This window comes from Apis cerana, linkage group LG10 (assembly GCF_029169275.1).
Source record: "Apis cerana isolate GH-2021 linkage group LG10, AcerK_1.0, whole genome shotgun sequence".
In the NCBI taxonomy this organism is placed as follows: Eukaryota; Metazoa; Arthropoda; class Insecta; order Hymenoptera; family Apidae; genus Apis; species Apis cerana.
The window spans coordinates 8,141,167-8,162,626 of record NC_083861.1 but is presented as its reverse complement, the minus strand read 5'-3'; the positions used below and the strand labels follow the sequence as shown (position 1 = coordinate 8,162,626).

The following is a 21,460-nucleotide window of genomic DNA, read 5'->3' as shown; positions in this document are numbered from 1 at the left end:
TACGGGTAGAGTTATTGTTCTTTCCAGAAGAGGGTGAAGGGGAGGTGGTCCTGCTGAAGGGTGAAACGGTTCTGGTCGTGGGGGCGTCTCCCAGGCGAGGTCACCTGCTGGTGGAGCACAACAACACCACGCTGCACGTGCCCTATCAGTTCATGGAGCTGAAACCGTGTAATATTAACATCTGAAACGCGTTATTTATTTCCGTCCCTTATTTTTGTCACTCGTACGACGCCGTGTTTAAACCTCCATCGTTATTTTCTTCTCATTTCTTTTTTTTTTTTTACATAATAACGCGAGCAACACTCGACTTCGTTAAATTTGTTCTCAATCAAAAGATGGTCGATTCGCAGAAGATTGGTGGATAAGTGGAAATTTTTATTCATTAGATATTTATAAAATAGAGAGAGAGAGAGAGAGAGAGAGTGTTGTTTCGTTGGGATTAGAAAATGGACAGAGGATTTCACGGAAATGAAGGTAGAAAATTACAGGATGTAACGATGCATGGTTTTTAATTTAAAAGAAAGATTCGAATGGAATCTCCGTTTCCACCCGCGATTCCATCCTTTCCCCTTTGTTATATTCCTACCAACGGGTTAATCCGCAATTATGCTGACATTCTATCTTCCCTGATATATCCTTTTCCCCCGGCTTCTTTCGAGATCTTTTCCCCCTCCCCAACTTTTTCACTTCGAGATAAAAATAACCCGCAGATGGAAAACAAACGTGTATCCACACCCACTGTAAACGTTATTACTCGATGAACTTCCGGATACAATTTCATTCCTACGCTCTTCGACTTCCAATTAACTTGTCACAATCATCCTCTGTTCTTTTCTTTTTTCCTCCTTTTCTTTTTTCTTCTTTTTCATCCCCTTCCTCCAAGGGATCGATAATCCTTCCCGTTTGTCGTTCCACGAATTCCACCTTCTTTTTCATCGCGAAGGAGAAAAAGAAGAAGAAGAAGAAGAAGAAAAAACAAAAAAAAATCCTCTCCACCATGGATGAAAATTGCAGTTTAATTAATATCGAATGAAAAGGTCGGAGGAGAAGGAGGAGGAGGAAAAACAAAGCGGAAAATAATATCGTATCCAATTGCAAGAGTTGCGTTTACGATCGGTTGCAGTTCGATGCAGCGGAGAGATTAGAATTTAGAATCGCGGCAAGGACAGTGAACTTTGTCCTTTAATTAATTACGTTGCGAGTTTCACGCGGTGCTTATCGTTCGCTCGAGAGCTCGAGAGTCTCGTCTTCCTCGCTCCTTCCGCGTGGGTGGCAGCCATACCACCCCCCTCCCCTTCCTCGGCGTTCGTCTTCCACGCAAGATAAGTCCGCCTCCTCCGCGTTTTCGAATTAGTGAGCATGTTAGCCCGTTAAACGCCGCCGAGTCTCGCGATCCAGCCATAAAACTAGGCTTTACGCAGTTGATGCAGTGCCGCGTTTGTTCGATCGTGTAAAGATAATGATGAACACGATCTGAACCGTGATGGACCGCGAATGATGAAAGAAGGGGAGAAATTTTCGATGAAATTTGTCAACGATGCGATTCTTTTTTTTTGTTTTTTCTCGGAAAAACTCCAAGTTTTAACGAAATGATGATAGATTGATACGGCGCAATATACGAGAGGAATTTAAGAGGAAGTAAGAGGGACGAATCGATGCATGTAATAAGTGGTTAGAGGATTATTTGCAAAACAGTATTCCTTCTGTCTGTCTTTGAATTCTTAGTGCCAATTTCTAGAGAAGAAGTGAAGTCTGCCAAGTGGAACGTCCAAATTTTGATTCTTTTCTTTTTCCCTTTCCTTTTTTCCCCTCTTTTTCTTAATTAGTGGAAAAAAAGTAACTTGGATAGATGGAAGCGAGATTTGGCCGTTCCACGGTATATTTGTATTATATTAAAGAGATCGACTTCGATTAAGACAATATGCTCGACGATATCTATAAAGAATAGGTCTAATCGAACAAGTTACTCTATCTCATTATCGCGATAATCATAACAATTTCTAACATTGAATCGGGAAAGGTAGATAGAAGAGAGAAAGAGAGAGTGAGTGAGCGAGTGAGTGAGTGAGTGCGCTTTGTAGATATAATACGAAACTCGTTCAGTTAGAAACGATAAGCGTCCATTGAGAGGAGGAACAGCGGTGGAGTGAAACTCTGCCGAGTTCAGCGTCTCGAGAATATGTACATACGAGTATGTATGCCGAATGGTACGTAGTTTACAGATACCGGAGCCTGATGCATGCGTATGGGTAAGCTGTAAGTACGTCGAGATATTTTTGAATAAAATATAAGCGTCTTTGAAAATAACAACGACACGAATATCTTCTTATTCCTTCGCCAAATTCCACGAAAAATTCCGTAATCTTCTTCGATCCACTGCAAGAATACATTCAATTTTCCGCGACCCTAAAATTTTCTATGAGAAACAGTCTTATGTCTTATCTTCAATAGTTAATTATCCATGTTTCTACGTTTCTTTTTTTTTTTTTTTCCTCCAAAAAATTTCCCTTTATCCTTGTTCCATAATTTATTACTATGTCAAATTTTTCTTTTATTTTTTTTCAGAATGCTATTCAGTCATCTCTACCATATCAAATTGTTTCTGAACGAAAATTTATTCTTCAACAATGCGTCTCGATGATCCATGCTCAAAATATCAGATTACTAACTTCCACTACGTCACAGAGCCTCGCCATCCTTTCTTTCATTTTCATCTATTCGCAATTCCCATCGTTCGCCTCTTCGTTCTTTCACGATCCTCCTTCACGCTCGTTTCCCCACCTTGTCAATCCTTATCTCAAATCCCTGTTGATCGCTGCAATCTCCGTGTCGAAGAGACGAGTAATTTTATCACAATTTTATCCGTACACGTGACCAGGGCGCACGTGTTGTTGCCCGTGATTCGTGTAAAAGGCCTCGTCTCGCGTTAGGAGGGCCTTTAATAACAAACAGCTTCCAGTGGGATCGCACGATTCGTATTAACGAGCGATCCGGTGTTAATTAGCTTTTAATTAACATAGCTCCGAGCCGGGAGTACACGAAAATTTATGTAACTCGATCGACTCGCTCCCGCCAGGCCAGATTTGATCCGCATCGGTTGTGGACAGGAATTCGGTTAATCGCTCGGCTAATAATACCGAAAGGAAGGTGTTGTTCAGATACTTGAAATTTACCCGCAAAATAACGCGTGAAATTGCGTGCAACGAAACGTACTTTAACGAAGCGTCTTGATCATCGTGTTCAAGGATAACTTTGCAACGAAGAATCGAGAATGGAGCAGAGGATATCCTACTTTTGTCCTAAAGATTAATTTTCTTCTCTTGAGGTTTAAAGTACGGTATTTGAAAAGATATATATTTATATCAAATCGATTTAACAAGCCGTCGAGAAGTTTGAATATTCGAATTAAATTAACGAGAGAGTTCAAAGGAATCGTAAATAGAATCTTGCGATAATTACTCGATATCGAATAAATTGAATCCCTTATTGGGAGCGCAGTTCCGCAGTTCTGAATTCGAGCGTAGTTAACAAAGATCACAATGCGAATCTTATCGCGAACACCTACTATCCTACTACAGGGTGGCTGCACCCTTTCCATCTCGAGAAACTCGGCAATTCCGAGAAACTTGCACACGATTCACACCAGTTACCCCTCCTCCCTCCTTCTCATATTTAATTTTCTCCTCGTATGCCGCGCTGGTCCGACATTTAGCGCGACGCTCGCGGCAGGAAACGGGCGGGCGCGTCTCGTTTCCGGTGCGGGTGGAAGAATGCTCGCTGCAAAAGGAATCGGCGAATAAGAATTCCTCGGTGTCAGCCGCGTTCTCTAACATTTGCCCCCTCTCCACTCCTTTCTCACCGCCTTTCCAGTCGCGGAAAATTGGAACGATCGATGGATCGATCCGTTTGTGTCGAATAAAAAAAAATATGGAATATATTTTTCTCCGTGGATAGCAATTTTGGGACAATTAATTTGGCGAAAAATGGAAAACTTTGTGGAAAAAGATTCGCAGATTTTGATTCATCGAGCGACGTGTGTACTCATCATGAGGATATAGGATAAATCGAGTTTATTCGTATGTTTGGAGGGAAAGAAGGATGATAAAGGAGGAGAGGAGAAAGATCGAAACGAACGATTAATTGGTTGAATTTGTTCGCGTTTCGTTGACGGTACGTACCCAACACTATCGTCACAGCTTGGTTAATCTATGGACACCGATTGACCAATATTTTTCCATAACGAAAATTTTTACTTGAAATTATCTCCAGTTAATCGGTGTTCCCACATTTTTGCGAATCGAATGAAAGTTTTTTCTTTTTATTTTATTTAATCTATATTTCAGCGTAATACGATGTAATGTAATAAAGATACGATTTTACAGATAATACCCTCGATTTTGGACAGATCGAGGATACTTTTTGCGTGAAACGAGATTATGAGTGGGAGGCAAAATCTCCCCTACGAGTGATAAAGTAATACCGCATTATAAAATTAATCTGTAAAAATTTATTACGACGAAAGAAGGATTTTTTTTCAAATATTACAAAACATAGATCATCCCTTGGCTCGCGATTGGCAGGAAGAGCCGATGAAATATTAACTCAACATTCGTAATTACGCGTGATAATAGAGATCGGTGGTTGGAATGGAAAATGAATGGTTTCTACGGAACGGAAGTAGGTGTCGGATAATGAACAAAATAGGCCCCGTCGAATGATGAATTCTGGAGGGGTTTGGCCGCCTTTGTGGATGCTGCGCCATCTCGTGAAATATACAAATCTCGACGGCGGGGCGATAACGTAACACTTTCGGTTCGTAGGTTAATGGAATTTAGAGAGAGTATTCGCACACTGTTGGGAATAAATCCGAGCCCAGTATTTTCGTTGACGTTGAATTATACATAGAAGTCGGCCATCGCTGTGAATATATCCGGCGAAATATTAACTCGGGCGTGAAAAAAAATCTGACCGAGAGAAATTTCCAAGGGGGTGGAATAAAATTTATTAATGGTGCAGCGAGAATGAGAATGAAAATTTTTCGAATTCTCGAAAAATCTCGAAAAATAATTTCGAGAGGTTTCCTGGATTATTTTTTTATTCCCACGAAATTTCGATCCTCAGAGCTTATAAATTCCGCGAGTTATTTTTTTCCAAAACAGAAACACACATTTTGGAATCTCCGCCCGGGATCCCCCCTCTCTATAGCGACGAGGAATCGGTCGATCGGGGGGAGGGAACAAAGGATTTTGATTCCACGAGACACAATATCGCGGATATTGAACTTTGAAATTTTTCCTTCCCACGTTCCCGCGAGATATCGTCGATAACCGCGGACGGATTCGAGACACCACCTCCTACGGTCTGTCGCGCCACGAAACGAAGACTCTTGCCCCATCCGATGAAAAAACGGATAACCCCCGTAAAATTTCACGTTCGTACACTGTTCGTATTTTCATTGCGAATTAAAAAAATCTTCTTAATTAAAAATCTAACTTCGTAATTCCCTTTTGCGGTTTATAATCGATTACTGTATTTATAACAACGGACCACGAATGCGAAATAAGAGGGATTATTAATCCATAAAACGGTCAGGATTTCCGCTCCAAGCCCGGAAGAAATATTAAAATTCCAAACATCGGGCTATTAAAATTCCATGCACGCGAATCTTCGCAGATATTTCCCGGTAAAGAAGAAGAAAATATCCTTGGAAACGGAGGCAAGCAACAATTTAAAATCGCCAATATGTATCGAAATTGTTTAAAGCCTCGTCCTATTATTCCTTCTTCTTATTTTTCAATTCTGATCTCGGTCGGAATTCTTCGTTTCGGACGGCGTTTTGCGTTTCGGCCGAGAAAATTCACCGGAAGTCATGCGGTACCAACACGGATACGGACCAACGAGATTAAAGGAGGAGTTTCGACAGAGGAGGAGGCCTCTATCGAACAATCGGTTTCGACAGCGAGATTTTTTTCTCTACCTCCCTCCCCTCCCTTGTTCCCTCGACCGACAACGAGTTGTTTGCGACACGGAAAAACCCATGGGAGAAGGAAACGATCGAATTTGGGCCGTTGTAACGGGGCTACGTGTACACCGAAATAACCTCGGCCCGATTTGCATTTCAATCGGTCACCCTATCATTTCTCCCTCTCGAAAAAAAAAAAAAATAGAAAAAAGGAAAAAAAAAAAATAAAAATTCCGCCACCAGCTTCCTCTGGACTATTTCGATTATTGGCTCGCGTTGTTTTTCTATGGTTTCGCAATATAGCTTCCAACGACTTGATTTTTTTTTTTTTTACGCTGTAAGGGGGAAATTTGTTAGTATTTGAACAACGTGGTGGAAAAATGGTTTTTTCATTTTTTCTTTTAAGAAAAGAAAAGTGGATAACTCTTTTTTTGGAGGAAACGTATCTCGCCAGGTAATTTTAGATACCTCTATGCATCTTGTATCTGGATATAATAGAAATTGTTGAATGATTTGTTGAGAAATTTGTCGATGGATTGAATAACACGATTTTCGAGAACGCTAAAAAGGAAAAGAAGTGTCGTAAGTTTTGCTTAAAGAGAGGGAGATTTCTTTTGATATAAAAAAAAAGAAATTATTTTCATGCATGAAACGTTGCATGCCGCGTCGTCGTACCGATTAAGTAACAAGATCCTTGGCTACTTTGGGGAAATCAAAGTGGACCGCTAACGAAAATTGCTCGCTCTTCGTTCCTCTCGACTCACGACAACCATCCATTAATTTTCCACAATTTCCCGACCACAATTCCGTCGAATCGAATATTTCCTTCTAATAATCCTCAAAAAAAAAAAAAAAAAAAAAGAATCCAAATCCCATTTTTCTCTTCCTCCATTCACAACGATTTCGTTCGTTTTACACGCGCGGTAACAAGTTGCCTTATCGGTTGCTCGTGAATCCACGTATCCGGCTCGACGTTCCGAGGCGCGATCATAGATCAATTCTCGATAAAGAGGAATTTCGTGAGATCAAAATTACGCGTGGCGTATCGGGAGATAGCCCGTGACCGAAATTTGCATTTCGATCGAACGTTTCTTGCGGATGGGATGCACATTTCGCGTCACTGCGGCCGATGGCAAAAAGCGTGGAATTATCGCCCCAGCCAGTCAAGGTAAAGCCCTGCTCAGCCACGCTCGATCACCTTTCCTCGGGAAAAATCTCCCGCGTAAAACTTGCGCGTTTCCCCCCTGATGCGCGTCGGCAAGAATTGATCGAAAAGTCGTGAAGCTCGAGCCTTTTCGTCATCGCGAATCTCCGCGTGGAAAAAGTTTTCGACGATTCGAAGGACGAGAGGATGGGGAGAGGAGGATTATTATCGGTGGCGATATTTTTTATCTTCGAATCCAGAGGATCGATTGTGATTCCAGAATGGCGTTGGCGGTGACAACGATGGATCGACGAATTATTATGGTTAATTTAATTTTATGGAACGAATATAAGGTTAAGGACCTGATTTCGATGCATTTTGACGATTGCTCTCGAAGAATTTTTGTCGAACTGAAATCAAGTTCGACGAACTCGAGCGAGACGAGTTCAATTATTTCTGTAACGATAATTCTATGGAAGTATAAATGAATTGGTATTGATCAATAATCGGTCGACAACTTATTCGGGATGAAATATTTACCGCTCGAATTATAAGAGATAAATTCGCTCGAATCGAGAAATTACGGGATACTGATCGAAAATCTATTATCATCGAATTAGAAGTTTCTCGTTCGAACCATTATCGTTTCCATTATTCATATACTCGAACGCGTTCTTCTTCGAACACCTGAGATCACATTATCCGTGATATCCCTTCCCATCGTTTTCGTGAATTTCCAAATTTTATTTTTATTCCAATACTTTACTACCTAAATATTTTTGTAGAATAAAATTTCATTCGACAAAATTTTCGTACAACAACGATATAAATTTCTATATATTATCACGATATATCGATCCTCATAAATATTAAATTATGATTTTTACAAAGGGCCGTTTTATTTTCGTCCGTTGCGAAATTAATAATCCCCGAATATCGTTCGATCGCTTGCTGAAATTTTATCATTCTCGCAATTATAGCGAAGAAAGATTTATCTGGAACGACAAATTAATTGGAATCATCCTGAACCGAATCGAGACCGAATCGTAAAATTTACACAGAGTCACGGAATTTTGGATTTTTAATTAATTTCTATTTCTAGCCTTAAATTTAATCAATCGAAATTGTATATCTTCTATCCCACCTGTAGCCACCTGTCCTCCTTTTTACTCGGTTGTACGATTTATTATCTCCGTGGTTACCTATGCTCGCGAAAAAGGGGTGGTACCCTACAATTGCGGGAACCGAGACGGGGGTGGAGCCGAGATAAAATTCTATGGAGTAAACGTATCATTACGGGTCTCCATGATGCGGGATAACAATGGTGAATTATACTCTGTTAGTCTGCTCTTATAATCTTAGAGCGGCGTACTCTAGGCGTGGTTAGGCAGAGGGTAGCCGCTAGAAGTAGGAAAGGGTTTACGTTATCGTGGCCCAACACGTTGTAAAAAATAAGGCCGGCTCCGACTTATCGTGTCACTCTCGATATTTTGGAGGAATCCGTTCCGTTGATCCGAAGAATTCACGAGAGTTGCCGATGATCGATGCAATTTCGACGGTTCGTTATGAAAATTATGTTGAATTAAATTGAGAATTTAGAATTTTATCGTGATTCCGCTCCTTCGGGATTATTTCGATTTTAATATACGTATAATATTTTTTTATTTTTTGTAATTTGAAATATTAATATATTACAGATATATATTGCTTGTTATAAAAACGTGAAAATAATAATATTCATGCAAAATGAGAACAGCATCTGAAAATAGAATTTTCAATGGAAATAGAATAATTGGTATTAAACATCAAATTCCAATCATGAATGTTTAAATAGGAACGGTTGTAGTTTTAATTAAAGCTTCGTGTTGTTTCGACAAAGTTAATATTTGCTAATGTATCAATTATACTTTTCGTGTATCGATCCTATTAACAATTTCAATATCAAATTTTATTTGTATCAATTTCCATAATTAGAATCTCTCGAAATCTCTTCTAATCTTGTCTCGAAATTATTTTCTTGATTTTCAATATAATTTTAAATATAACTTCGACTACTAATTTTCTTAGGTTGTTTTTTTATTTTTATTCTTTTTTTTTTTTTTAAATACACATTAAAAAATTTATACGTATATTGAAAATGAAAAAGTAAAAAAAAAATTCTCGAAAATAAATTCTTCAATGATAAACATTGTCCTGAATATGATTGACCGAGAGTAACTTGCATAAAATATATTAGAGAATAAATTTGCAAAATTTTATATGAAAATATTCGCAAATCATTAATATCACAAATGTTTTGAAATTGAACGCCGCGCCGTATGTTTACATTTTCGGCAGAACGTTCGACAACGAAGGCAACGCGGTGGGGGAAATCACGCGATTCCTTCGTTTGCCTTTCAGTAGATTTCGGCCATTTCTTGCGTGCGCGTCTTTTCTTCGTTAAATTATGCGTAATAATTAAAATAAACGTTTCAACGTCTTTTTTTTTGCGTAATATAATATTGTGCAATCCACTTGAATACTAGTTTTCGTGAATTTTGCGTTCGTTTTGTGAATACGCGTGTTTTTTTTCGTTAAAATCGATTTTTAATAATTGATTTTTAATAATAGAAGCTTCTCAACGTATTTTTATGCGCAGTATAGTGCTTCGCGGTGATCGTGTCCATCTTGATTTTTTGAATTTGTGAATTTTGCAGTTTTTTCATGTATACACGTGTTTTTTTCGTTAAAATCGATTTTTAGTAATTACTAGAAACTTCTTGATGATTTTTCGTGCATAGTATAACACGTGTTTAATATTTCGTAGTAATCGTGTCCATCTTGACTGTTAGAATTCGTGAATTTTGCGATCGTTTCATGTATACACGTTTTTTTTCCCCGTTAAAAGCGGTATTTAGTAATTGAAATAAACGTATTAACGTATCTTTATGCGTAATATAATGCGTATAATATATTTCGCGATAAGTGCATCCATTTTGAGAGCTGGTATCATGGCGGCATCATGGTGGCATCATTGTGGTATCATCGTGGCATTATCGGCTCTGTAAGTACTCTAAATAAATGTTAATTGTATTTTTATTTTATGCATGAAATGTTTTTCCTTTCTATATGTCGCGTTTAATTTACTATTTGCAATTTATCTTACCATTCGTTATTTACGATTTAATTTATCACTTTTCATCGAAAATGTTTTTCATTTCGTTATTTTATTCGCGAAATTATTCGTGTACAATTCGAAAAAAATATTTCTATCGTATTGTTCGATAAAGTTAGTCAAAAATATTGGATATAACGCGTGTTTCAAGACGTTGGCGAGATTTACGTGCGACATAACCTCTACGGGAGGAAGAGAAGATCTCTATATTGGCGGAGGTGAAAGAATATAGGGAATCGCTGCAGGCAGACGGAAGACAGATCAGAAAAGTTTCGCGAGCCAATCACCGGGGCTGGATATCGGATTCAACGATAAAAATGACAAAGTCTTGAAAGTTTCTTCTTCTTCTCCTCCCTGTCGCGCATAGTCGCGATTCCTTTCGAATACGTCGTCGACCTTTCTAGATCGATGGACACTTGGGAAAGAAATGCTTTGAAAGTGTACACTCGCTTCATTCGAAAGAAGCAAAAAGTTAGATATCCTTTACAGAAAAGAAGTAGAAAAATTATTTCGATATTTTAATCTATACAATATTTTCCAATATTTCGAACAATCTTCCGAATTCTACATCACGTTCATTATGTTTTTCGTTATCGTCGAAAAGAAATTACATACTTACCTCGAGATCATTTCTTAGGATTCCTTTCCAATCTCTGGAATTAAACTCAAGAAGGAAGGTAGGAAAAGAGTAACGATCAATTTTCTAACCGGTCTCATTTATTTGGTAACTCATAGATATACACGTTAACGTTCTCTTAAACCTATAGAGAAATGAAAACGCAGGAGGACCGTGTGTCCCGTTTCACCCCCGATTCGATTTTTCAGAGGGGTGAAAGTCGAAAATAGAGAGAAAAAAAAAAGAAAAGATTAAAAAACGAAAGAACGAGCCGTGACCAGCCGCGTCCTAAAATCATTAGAAAAATACACAGTTTACGTGCAAATCCTTTCAAACTGAATTAATTCTCGTCGATGTTCCGAACTTATCCTCGCGCTTAATGACGTCCACCAGGCGAATGTACCTTCTACCCCCCCCCCCCCGCGCGCCTTCCCCCCTTCCCCCTCTACATCTCCATATATGTGTGTTTTCACACGCGTGTGTATCGCAACGCGCGTGTATTGTAACGCTCTCGCGTTCCTTTCGCGGGATTCGCTGTGACGATGAAATCGTTCGATTAATTCGCTCGACGTGTCCGCTCATTTACAGGTTTTTCTACTTTCGGTAATTTCCATTTGGAAATAGGGCCCTCGGTTTTTCGATACGACAGGACAGGTGAATCCTCCCGTATCGCGTTTCACACGAATTTCGAGCCGGAATAAACGTGGAAAATTCGAGCATCGTTCATTATTTCGATCCGTGTATAATTTCATTTCGTCGCGACGGAACCGACCACCGTGATCTCTCCATTCCATTTTCGTGTCATCCAGTCAAGCCCGCCCGCGCCACCACCACCCTCCAATCATCCACGAACGACACATTCGTTCCGTGAAATTGAGTTCTCTGGGATGGCGTCCGGGCAATTTTGATAATGGGCGCGAAATTGTGGTAAAAACTGGGTCGGATTGTTTTTGATCGTGCTACAATTGGCGGGTAATGCGGCTCATTCGAGCCACTTTCGGATACCCGGCTTTTTTTCCCATCGTTTTAACGCGTTAAACGATGGATGCGTTCGAAATACTCTTTGACAAGCGATATTTATTAAGTCGATTTCCCGTGATCGATGATTTTACGTCAAGTTTTGACCGGCTTTTAACGGTAATTGGCATTGATTCGAGCGTATTTCCCGGATTCTGGCTTCGTCGCTTAGACGTTAAATTTCCCGATGGCGATGATCTTGATTACGAATCGTGCAAACTCGTTTATATAATAAATAAATAATTAAAATTGGTGGAAAAATTTTAAATAAATATTAATATAAAATCGCGCGAAAAATATTATTTTTAAAATGTATCTCGAGGTGATGCGTCGTTGAAAGGATAATACACAGGCTCGTTCCTATCTTATACAACGATCCACGTTAAAACAGAATGTTAATGAGCGGTCACGTCGAGATTAATCGCATCGGATATCATCTACCGCGAATCTACAATTCAAAATCGATTCATCAGAATTATTATTCAACGTTAAACGATCCTTCGATCTCTTATAAAATCGAAGACATTTCGTTCCAACTATCACGAATTTTCCATCATCGTCCCGATCTAACATTGATACACACGCGAGAACAGATTGTGAAATCGATCTTCTCCTCTCCTTTCGTTCGTTTCACGTAATATAATTTCACCATTCACCGCGAAAGGAACGACAACTCGGCAAACGACGTAAAACGGGTACAATGAACGTTACGTGGATTCGTTGATACGTTCTACTTAACGTCAAAATTCTTATTATCGCACGGCCTCCTTCGACCAATCTTTCTCCTTTTCTCTCTTCTCCTCTCCTCTTTTCTCGAGGATCATGATCGAATATCGGTCTCTATAGAACGGATGAAAAAGAATGCTCCATTCTTATACGAACAACACTTATATACCTCTCTCTCTCTCTCTCTCATCATCGATGATATTCGCAACAACACTCTAATGCGAATAATTCCGCGGCGAGCCGACGATTTGCATCTTGTTCCGCGCGATAACTCGATACAGGATGGGAATTCGATCCTCGAATCGACCTCACCTTCGTTCCTCCACGGTGTTTTCCGGCTTGTTACTCGGTTTTGCGACACCCACGGCACGTGGAACGATATTATCGGAATTGGGCGGGTTGGGTGAGTTGCAACGATGGCTTATATTTACAATTGGAGAGTTGCTCGGATGTGAAAGTTGGGATGTTGGGAGGGGTCGAGTTGTACGAAAGAAGATGGAAATAATTTTGGAAGGGGAGGCGTGGAAGCGAGAATCGATCTCGAGTTATCATCCACTCGATGGGATCGCGGCCAATCGGTACACACATCGACGTTTCTTGGCATCTTACACTTACTCGCGTTTAAGAATACGAATCGTACAAAACAACTATTAACGCTAGCCCGTTGCTCCCTTCGACCCTGTTATTCCACGTCGAACCTCTCCGCCTCGACCAAGTTTCCACTATTATCACTCCGTTCTCTCGTTTCTCTCGAATTTTACTCATTTGAAAATCGCGAGATTCTCGAATTTCTCGAGAAATGGATCGTTGAGGAGAAATTCGTTCACTCGTTGACGAGTGAAATAAATATGATTCACTCGAGTAAGAGAATCCGTCCGTAAGTATCGACGGAACGAAAATGGGTTAGACGTGAAATTTCGTTATTAATTCACTAATCACCGAGATCATCAACGTCCCATCGACTCTTTTAAAGTCGCTTTCGTTATAGGGGAAAGGTTTGCTGCAGAGCCTCGACAACGTATCGTACCCGATTCTTTCTCCCAACCTTCCTCCTCGCCTTCTATTTTCTTCGCCCTTTTATTTATACCCGAGAGGAGGAAAGTTGGCGTGCAGCGGCGGGCAAGGGGAGAGAGGTCGAAGTTGCAGGGTCAATCGATCCTCGATGTAAGAGCGAAACGGGTTGGCAGTTGGACAGTAATTGATCAGCTTTTCCGCTAGTTCCCCGAAATCGAGCGTTCGATCGGAGCAGTTTTTTCACTTTCTCTTTTTAAATACACCCACCATTCACTCTCTCTCTCTCTCTTTCTTTTTCTCTCTCGTTCGTTACATTTTTTTTCTTCCTCTTACTTTAGGTAGATAAGTTTAATCGGTTACTTAGGCGCGTTGATTAGTTACGATACCCAGCAGTGACCTTCCTTCCGCTTCCTTCTAGCCTACTTGTTGCACGTGCTGATACTTTCCTGCAAAATTGCGCGTTAGAATAACTTTGATCGTTCTCTCTCTCTCTCTCTCTTTCTCTCTATTCGATAGCCATCCGTTTGTTTCGTACACTCTGTCTTTTCCATCGAGGAGAGATTCGTCCTTGTGCGCACGTCCTCGCTCGTAGAATCGAATGCGTGAATACGGAAGAGCGCGCTAGTTTGCAGTTTTCCCTAATAGGAATTAGGGAGTGGTGGCGATCTCCGGATGGAAATAAAAAGGTGGAAGCTGGCCAACGTGTCTCTCTTGTTGTGGTCCGTCGTCGAGCGATGCGTGGGTCTCTCGTTCTTCTCTCGTATCCTGCCTGCCACCCTTCTCTCTTCCTCCTCGTTGAGTCTGGCGCGCAGAGCCTCAGTGAAGGAAGACGCTGGTGACGGACCTGGTGGTGTGGGGCGGCAGGTCGGGGGCCTCCGTGGGGGCCCCCTCGTACCCCTATGCGCTCAGCCCGAGCCGGTGGATCTTGGCCGAGAGGAAGTTGTGGAGGACGAACACGATCGGTTTGGGACAGCTCTCGAGGTCCAGCTCCTGGAATTTTGATCGGGGAGAAAGATGGTTAGATAGATTTGATTCGGTGAAACGGATTCGTAGAAATGAGCCGAATCCACTGGGAATAAAGGGAAACGATCCGGAATCGCAAGTGCTTGAGGGGTAGTGTAGGGATTATTTTTTTTCTTGGAAGTAGGTTATCCCAGGAATCGTGCCAAGTTCGATGTAACGAGAGGAAAATAGCGAATGATTAAAAAAAACTACTCCCTTATTTAGACTATGATCCAATCTCGAGAAGGGATTCCTCGTTTCTGATCTAATCGAAAAATCGTTAGTTCCAATTTTAATGACCGTTTCAACGATAGAACCGAGTCGAATCGCGCGATGAATAAATTTTAGAAATCTGGCAGTTGACCCGTGGCGCGACGAAGAATCGATTTCTCGTTATTTAGGCCAATTCAGATTAAGAGAGCGGAATCAATCGGATCATTGTTTCTTCCGACGCGATCGATCGCTTAATAAAAAAATTCCAAGGAAGAACGGAGGATATTCACCACCAGCTTCGTTTCAAGGCTCTCTCGAGGGCGGAATAATTTTTCAATCGTGACGTCTGTCGCGGGAAATTCTTTCTCTCTCTCTCGTTCTCCCGATCCCTCCTCTTCCTCCCCCGCGCTTTGCAGAAAGATAGGCGGTAGCGTTATGAATGGCCATTGAACGGCGGGAGCGAACCGGACGACGGTGTTTGGAGAAGATGTAAAATACGTATTCGACGGTATCGTGCTCCGGCATCGAGGGCTCTTTCAAAGTGACGAGCACAATGGGATTACTCGATGCACAGCCCTCTTTCTCTCTCTCCACCATATTTCTCTCCTCGTCCAAGATAATAATCTCGATAGTCTAGGCGGGGTCAATTAAAATTCTCAATACCCCCCGCCGCCGCCGGGAAGAAAGAGGAAGGCTTCTCTCACAATAAGTCCTCTCTCGCGTCGCGTTATTATCGAACACGTCAGCCCCAGCTCGATATTTTTTTATTGCTAATTTTCTTCCATTCGTCATACGGTGAGAAAATGGCGAGAAAATGTGGACCCGGTTAGGAAGGAGAGCTTTAAGGGAGAGCGAACTCCTTTGAAGGGTGGATTTGTATCAAGAGGGGAAGAACGCGATGAGTTGCGTTTCTACATTTTCTTGATTAAAATTGGTGATTCTGAAAACAACTGATTTCTTCCCCCACAATTTTTTTTGAATTATGTTGAAAACAAGTTTTAACCATTGTAAGATAATTAAAGAATTTGTTGGACGGAAGGCATTGCTTTCGAAAAATTGACGAGGTTGGTTCAACAAATATGCTTGTTTTAATAATCATCTTTCTTGATCAATCAAATTCTCAACTCATCGCGTATTTCTTCCACGATCGTAGAAGAAGGAATATCGTTGCTCGTTTGAATAATACAAAGGATATATTGTGGAAAAATATCACTCACAATCTCGCCATCCTCGCCGCCAAAGTCGAGCCACAGTAGACGCGCCCCATCATCAGCGGACATTTTCAGTTTATCGAAGGATCTTCTCCAAAGAGGGGTCGGGGAAGAGCTTGGACTCATCCCGTTGCCACCGCCTCTAGCCCCGGCCGCGTACAACGCGAAACCATCTTCGTGGTTTACAACCAGCTGGCAGGCCTTCCCTTGCCACGTGCACCCTGCGACAAACAACAACGAAAGAGTGTGAATATCCTAATTAGAATTTTATCACGCGTGAATATATTAATCGACTCGACGATCACGAACAAATAACGAATTTTAATGAATCGTGTCGCGTGGATCGACAATGAGTCGAAAGACAAGAATTTTTTAATTAAATCGAATTAAATTAAATTAAACAATTGAGACGAGTGGGAAATTAACTTTTTTTCCTTTTTTTTCTTTTTTTTTCAATAAAATTAAAATCGTCAAGTAAAATAGGAAGGTGTGCATATTTCGAGCAAATAAATGAAGTTCGGCAATGAAATCGAGTTAAATTAAACGGCAGCCAATCGGCGCCGAATTGAAAAATAATTTTCACGATGGAGCTCGGCTGAATAATACATCGTTGAATCACGAAAGAAAAGAGATTTAAAAAAAGGGGAGAAAGAGAGAGAGAGAGAGAGGAAAGGAAAGGAAATCCTCGGATGAAATCTAGGCACGAACCAAAAAAAAAAAAAAAAAGGAAATCGAAACCCGTATTCAACGATATTTCTCGCGGCAGTTTTCCATCGTCCTCCGCGTCTTTTCCGGCTCGGGGTCAGAAGAAGAATCCGCCGCGAATCATGATCGATGGAGTTCGATGCGCACGGGGAAAAAGAAGAGTTGATACGAGGGGCATTAATCTCGATTTATTATCGCACTATTCACCGTGGAAAGAAATTAAAATTCATCGAAGCGAACGCGTTGCTAACCACAGAACGAGGTTACATCCCGTTCCGGTCCCCTCTTTTCTCTCTTTCCCTTCTGGCTACGCAAAGATGCATAGCACCTCTTCCCACATTCGTCCCCTTGCTTCGAACGAGATTATTCTTGCTTCTATTTTTCTCTTCTTTTGTTTTTAATCTACCGTATCCTGAATCGCTTGACAATATAATCGCCTCGGTTCCTTTCACAAATCAACGGAGAAATTAGCATCGAGAATCTTACGATAGAATAATTGTTTTACAGGGAAGGCTTGTTTTAAGGACAAGCTGGTTTCGATTTCGAAAATTCTCGGACGCAAGGAGGAATTTTGTTGACAGATATACTCACGAACGGTGTACTCGCGTAACGAATGAGCGGCCGCGTGGCAGCCTTGAACGATCGCCCTGGCCCAGGCGGCCAGGTCTCTCCTCGTCTCGGCGCGTAGATGATGCGTCACCACGCCGTCCATCGTGCCCACCCGCACCGCGAAAGTCGCCGCGTGTTGCGTCGCTCCGCCGCTGCTACCACCTGCTTCGTTCTGCCTCGCCGGGGACGACACCAATCTGCGAACAATTCGAGGAGATATCGTTAGCAGAGGCCAACCTCATGCTTCCTCCCTTCTCCCTCCTCCCTCCTCGCTGTAGGTGAGCTTCATTCGTTACGATGTAATTTGCATTTTCCGCAAAGTTCGCATCTTAGAATTCGCGCATTGTACACGTTAAATGTTAAGAATTATCGGGCGAGAGGGAGGATCGGTTCTCATTGTGTCGTGTTGGTCTCGAGACGACAAGTTCCGCAAGGAAATTTCCCCCTTTTCTTTCCTCCCAGTTTCGCTATTGCCCGGTGCTCACCCGCTTGCAAACGCCATTTACACATTGGAACAACGGTTCTCTATCACGTTCGAGAAACGTGAAATACGATGTAATGGTGGCTCTTTGTTTAAGAGACAAGAGAAGCAATTGAGTTCCCTTTTATTTAAGGGAAGCGGAAAGTAATCAAAGAGGCGGGCAAAGGTAGAAAGGCAGGAGGGGGGAGGAAATTTTCATCGTAGCGTTGCAATTTTAAAATCGTCCCCATCTCTCTCTCGAGAGAGAGATCGAAGTTGAACTCTTGAAAAAGAAATTTTCTTTTTTCGCACGAATACGCGTATTATTCAGCGGGGCGTGAACTGCCTTCCGAGGGTGAATTACCTCGTGCGATCCGCCACCGTACACCCCCTACATCGTAAAAATCGCTCGCGGCTTTATTGCGCGTGGCACGGAGCCGACTGACACCCGAGAGGCCCTCTTCACCCCTCCCCCTCCCTCCTCGCGCCGCAATCTGTCCGCTGACGAATGGTCCTGACGTACGCGGCCTCCCCTTCGTTGGATTTATAGATTTTTCGGGAGGACGTTGGAAAAAATGCCGGGCAAAATGGCTCCGCGACGGGGAAAGGGGGGGGAAAATCAGGCGACAGCAATTATGGAGTAAAAAGAGATCTTTTTACAATTACATTTCCTTCTAAATTATCTATTTCAAACATGATCAGCAGAACTACTCCGATTATCTCCATCGCTTATTCGTCGCACGTAATAATCGCTAACTGGCGAAGGTAGAATCGATGTCACGATTTCAATTATCCCAATTTCGAAATTTTCGAAACGTCGCATTTCGGCGATCGGAAAATTCACCTTTCAGACACCATTTATCCGTATAACTGCGCCCGAGAACAACAACAACAAGAATCCCAATTGGCCTAATTTTTAATCTCCCCCTCCCTCTTATCCTCCCACCAAACGATTGCATTCGGCTCACACACCCCAAGTATAGATTATTCCTGTTCACCCGTTATACGAGGTGCGCGGTTCGAATAACGTATAAGCCCTCTGGTTCCTGGATCTCGCCACGAAACGTTTCCCACTCCGCCGATAGTCGACGCGTTTGCGAAAGTTTCCGCGGCCGGAATTACGCCATTTTACGATATCGCATCGATGCTGGGCGGCGCGGGGTTGGAATAATAACGAGGGCCGTGTTTCGATTCGTGATCCTGCCGGCTTTCCGATCGGCTTCGAATCGATCCGCCCCCGCGATAATGGAACGAGGGGAGGGTGTTTTCGGGCGACGGTGTTGTTTCAGTTGCTCGCTTCCGTGTGTCTGATTTTTTTTTTTTTACCGGAATTTGTAACGCGTTGTATTAATTATAATAAATGAATAATTCCCTCGATGACGGGAGGGGATGATGGCACACAGGGGAGGGAGGTATTACGAATGGCTTAATTGGTTTATGTTCTTTGTTACCATTATTTCGCGTAATCTAAGAGGATGTTATGCGATTCATTTTATAATATACGTATGCGTAGGGTTATTATAAATTAGTACGATCGACGCTTACGCGTCGAGTTTTAATTAATTGTTACGTAATTTGCGTCGCTGGGAGGAAGGGTTTATTAAACACAGGCGAAGGAATAAAAGAGAGAGTATATTCAATTTCGCGAGGAAGAAGCGCTAAAAAGAAAATCGTTTGTTATTTTCGGCCGATCTTAAGACGAGCGATCTTGCTGCTTAGATTAGGGATTCGACCAACGTTATTAAAACCATCGGCAATCGTCAGAGAATGCTCGAAACGAGGAATGCTCGAGAGGAATCGTTCGAATAATTAAACGACAGGGCGGGGGAGGAAGAGCAGTCTTCGGAAGAGGAGCAAAAAGAGTGCATGGGGGAGAGGATGAGAAGAAGGGATGAAGCGATTGGGATCTTCAAACCGCCGCGATAATCGAGTGTCAACGAACGAAAGAAGGAGAGAAGCGGGAGAATGGAGGAGAGCTGAAGAGGAGGAGCGAAGGAGTTGGCGGAAGGGGTCAGGAAGGGTGGGTGAGAGGGCGGAGGGGACGGAAGGGGTTGAAAGGAAAAGCAGTGGACGGTAAATAAAGGCGTTAAACGAGAATGGATGTCCGTCCAAGGCCCGTAATCCCGGCCAAAAAGGGACGAAGAGGCTGGTAGACGGGGGAGAGAGAGGAAGGGGTGAACTTTCTTACCCCTGTTCAAAAGGGGGAAGAAGTGTTTCGGTCGTAGCCGAATCACTTCCGGTTTGTCTCGCGGTAAAACTTCCTTAAGTCGGTCATTTCGTACCTTGGTGGGCCCGATGCGGACCTCCTCGACCGGAAATAGCTTTTCGGTGCTCCACTTTTCACCTTCTCTCTCTCTCTCTCTCTTTCTCGTGTCTCTCTTCCATCTCGTCTCGCTTCGTTTTTTCGAGCCAGGATTCGGTTAAAAGTGGACTCGAAACAGCCTTCGGTTCTTTGAAGAAACTTTGGGAGAAGTCGAGTTCTTCCCCACCTCGTGGCGAAACGAACGTTGTTTCGAAATTAGATTCAATTAAGAGATGTATAGGTGGAGACGGATTTTACGATTTTTAATTGATGGAACGAAAACGTTGATCTTTTATTCAGTACCGAGTCCAGTGAACTTAAATTCATTCCATTCTTATTCGTACATGCGTAAGAAAAATACCTTGATAATTTTTTGAAGAGGGAAAGATAGTACGTGTATATACAATTTAGTAAAAAAAAAAAAAATGCAATAATCGGTTAAAAGAAAAGTAGCCTCGTATGATGATATTAGGGGGAAAAACTGTCAATAAAGTCGCGTTTCGGTGAAAATTCAAACGAGGCGAAAGCAGGATCAGCTATCGTTCGGATTCTCCTACTGGTTGACACGTTTAAGCCGGATTAAAATTTTATGCGGCAGCGGGCCCGGTCCCTTGGATCTTGTTTAAAAATGAAAAAACGCTCGAACACGCGTGCATATTTAATAAGAGGCGGGCTAACGTCCGGGTGAAATGGTGAAAAATTCACGAGCCAGACCGCACACCATCGGTCTTTACTTCGGGAACTCTGTTGCCGATCATCTAGCCCCGTTTCCTTCTCTTTTATTTAGGCTACATTCGCTAAAACATGGAAAATGTCGCAAGAGAGTTGCACAGAATCGTGTCCAAGTCCTTTTATGTTTAGTTTTACGATGATGAAAATTGCGGTGTAAAACTATCAAGGATCTTTTAATTTTTAACACTTAATAATTTACAATGAATCGGATATGCGCGAAAAACGTACGCACGATCGATTCTCCGAAATAAAGGAATTACCCAGAATTAAAGTTATTTAAAAAGATCTCGCATTATTAATTCCTCGTCGAGGGGACGGTTTTATCGTTATAAATTTTACGGAGTGACGGATGTGTGTACAAGAATTGATAAAAAGATTGATGCATTACTGCTGCCAAGAGCTTGATAGTATATGGGAAAGAGAATATTTACTTTTCGCCCGGGCTTCGAATTTTGCGGAAATAGACCGCTCGTACTTTCCGCCGATTTTTAACAACGCCGTCCCAACGATTTGGTTAATAATAAACGGAGGATAAGAGGAGTCTAAAAACGCTGTCCAAAAACTTTGAATGTAGTAAAAAGAAATCACAATTT

General features: G+C 41.8%; 2 protein-coding genes across 6 annotated transcripts in view; one reads left to right on the top strand and one right to left on the bottom strand.

Moving 5' to 3' along the window:
• LOC107993608 (unconventional myosin-IXb) overlaps positions 1-2,310 on the top strand; it is a 75,366-nt gene extending 73,056 nt beyond the window's left edge. For 3 of the 4 annotated variants that reach the window (XM_062080056.1, XM_062080057.1, XM_062080059.1), the window contains one exon: positions 28-2,310. In XM_062080056.1, coding sequence (XP_061936040.1) covers positions 28-185 — 158 coding nt within the window. In that variant the 3' untranslated portion in view covers positions 186-2,310. The remainder of the gene's footprint in view (positions 1-27) is intronic. The other variant, XM_062080058.1, reaches the window with a different exon arrangement.
• Positions 2,311-10,959: 8,649 nt separating this feature from the next.
• LOC107993614 (beta-1-syntrophin) overlaps positions 10,960-21,460 on the bottom strand; it is a 298,727-nt gene continuing 288,226 nt past the window's right edge. For both annotated transcript variants that reach the window (XM_062080047.1, XM_062080048.1), the window contains exons 6-8: positions 17,356-17,570; positions 16,066-16,280; positions 10,960-14,623 (exon numbers count right to left, since the gene is read on the bottom strand). In XM_062080047.1, the coding sequence (XP_061936031.1) occupies positions 14,531-14,623; positions 16,066-16,280; positions 17,356-17,570 (523 nt within the window). In that variant the 3' untranslated portion in view covers positions 10,960-14,530. The remainder of the gene's footprint in view (positions 14,624-16,065; positions 16,281-17,355; positions 17,571-21,460) is intronic.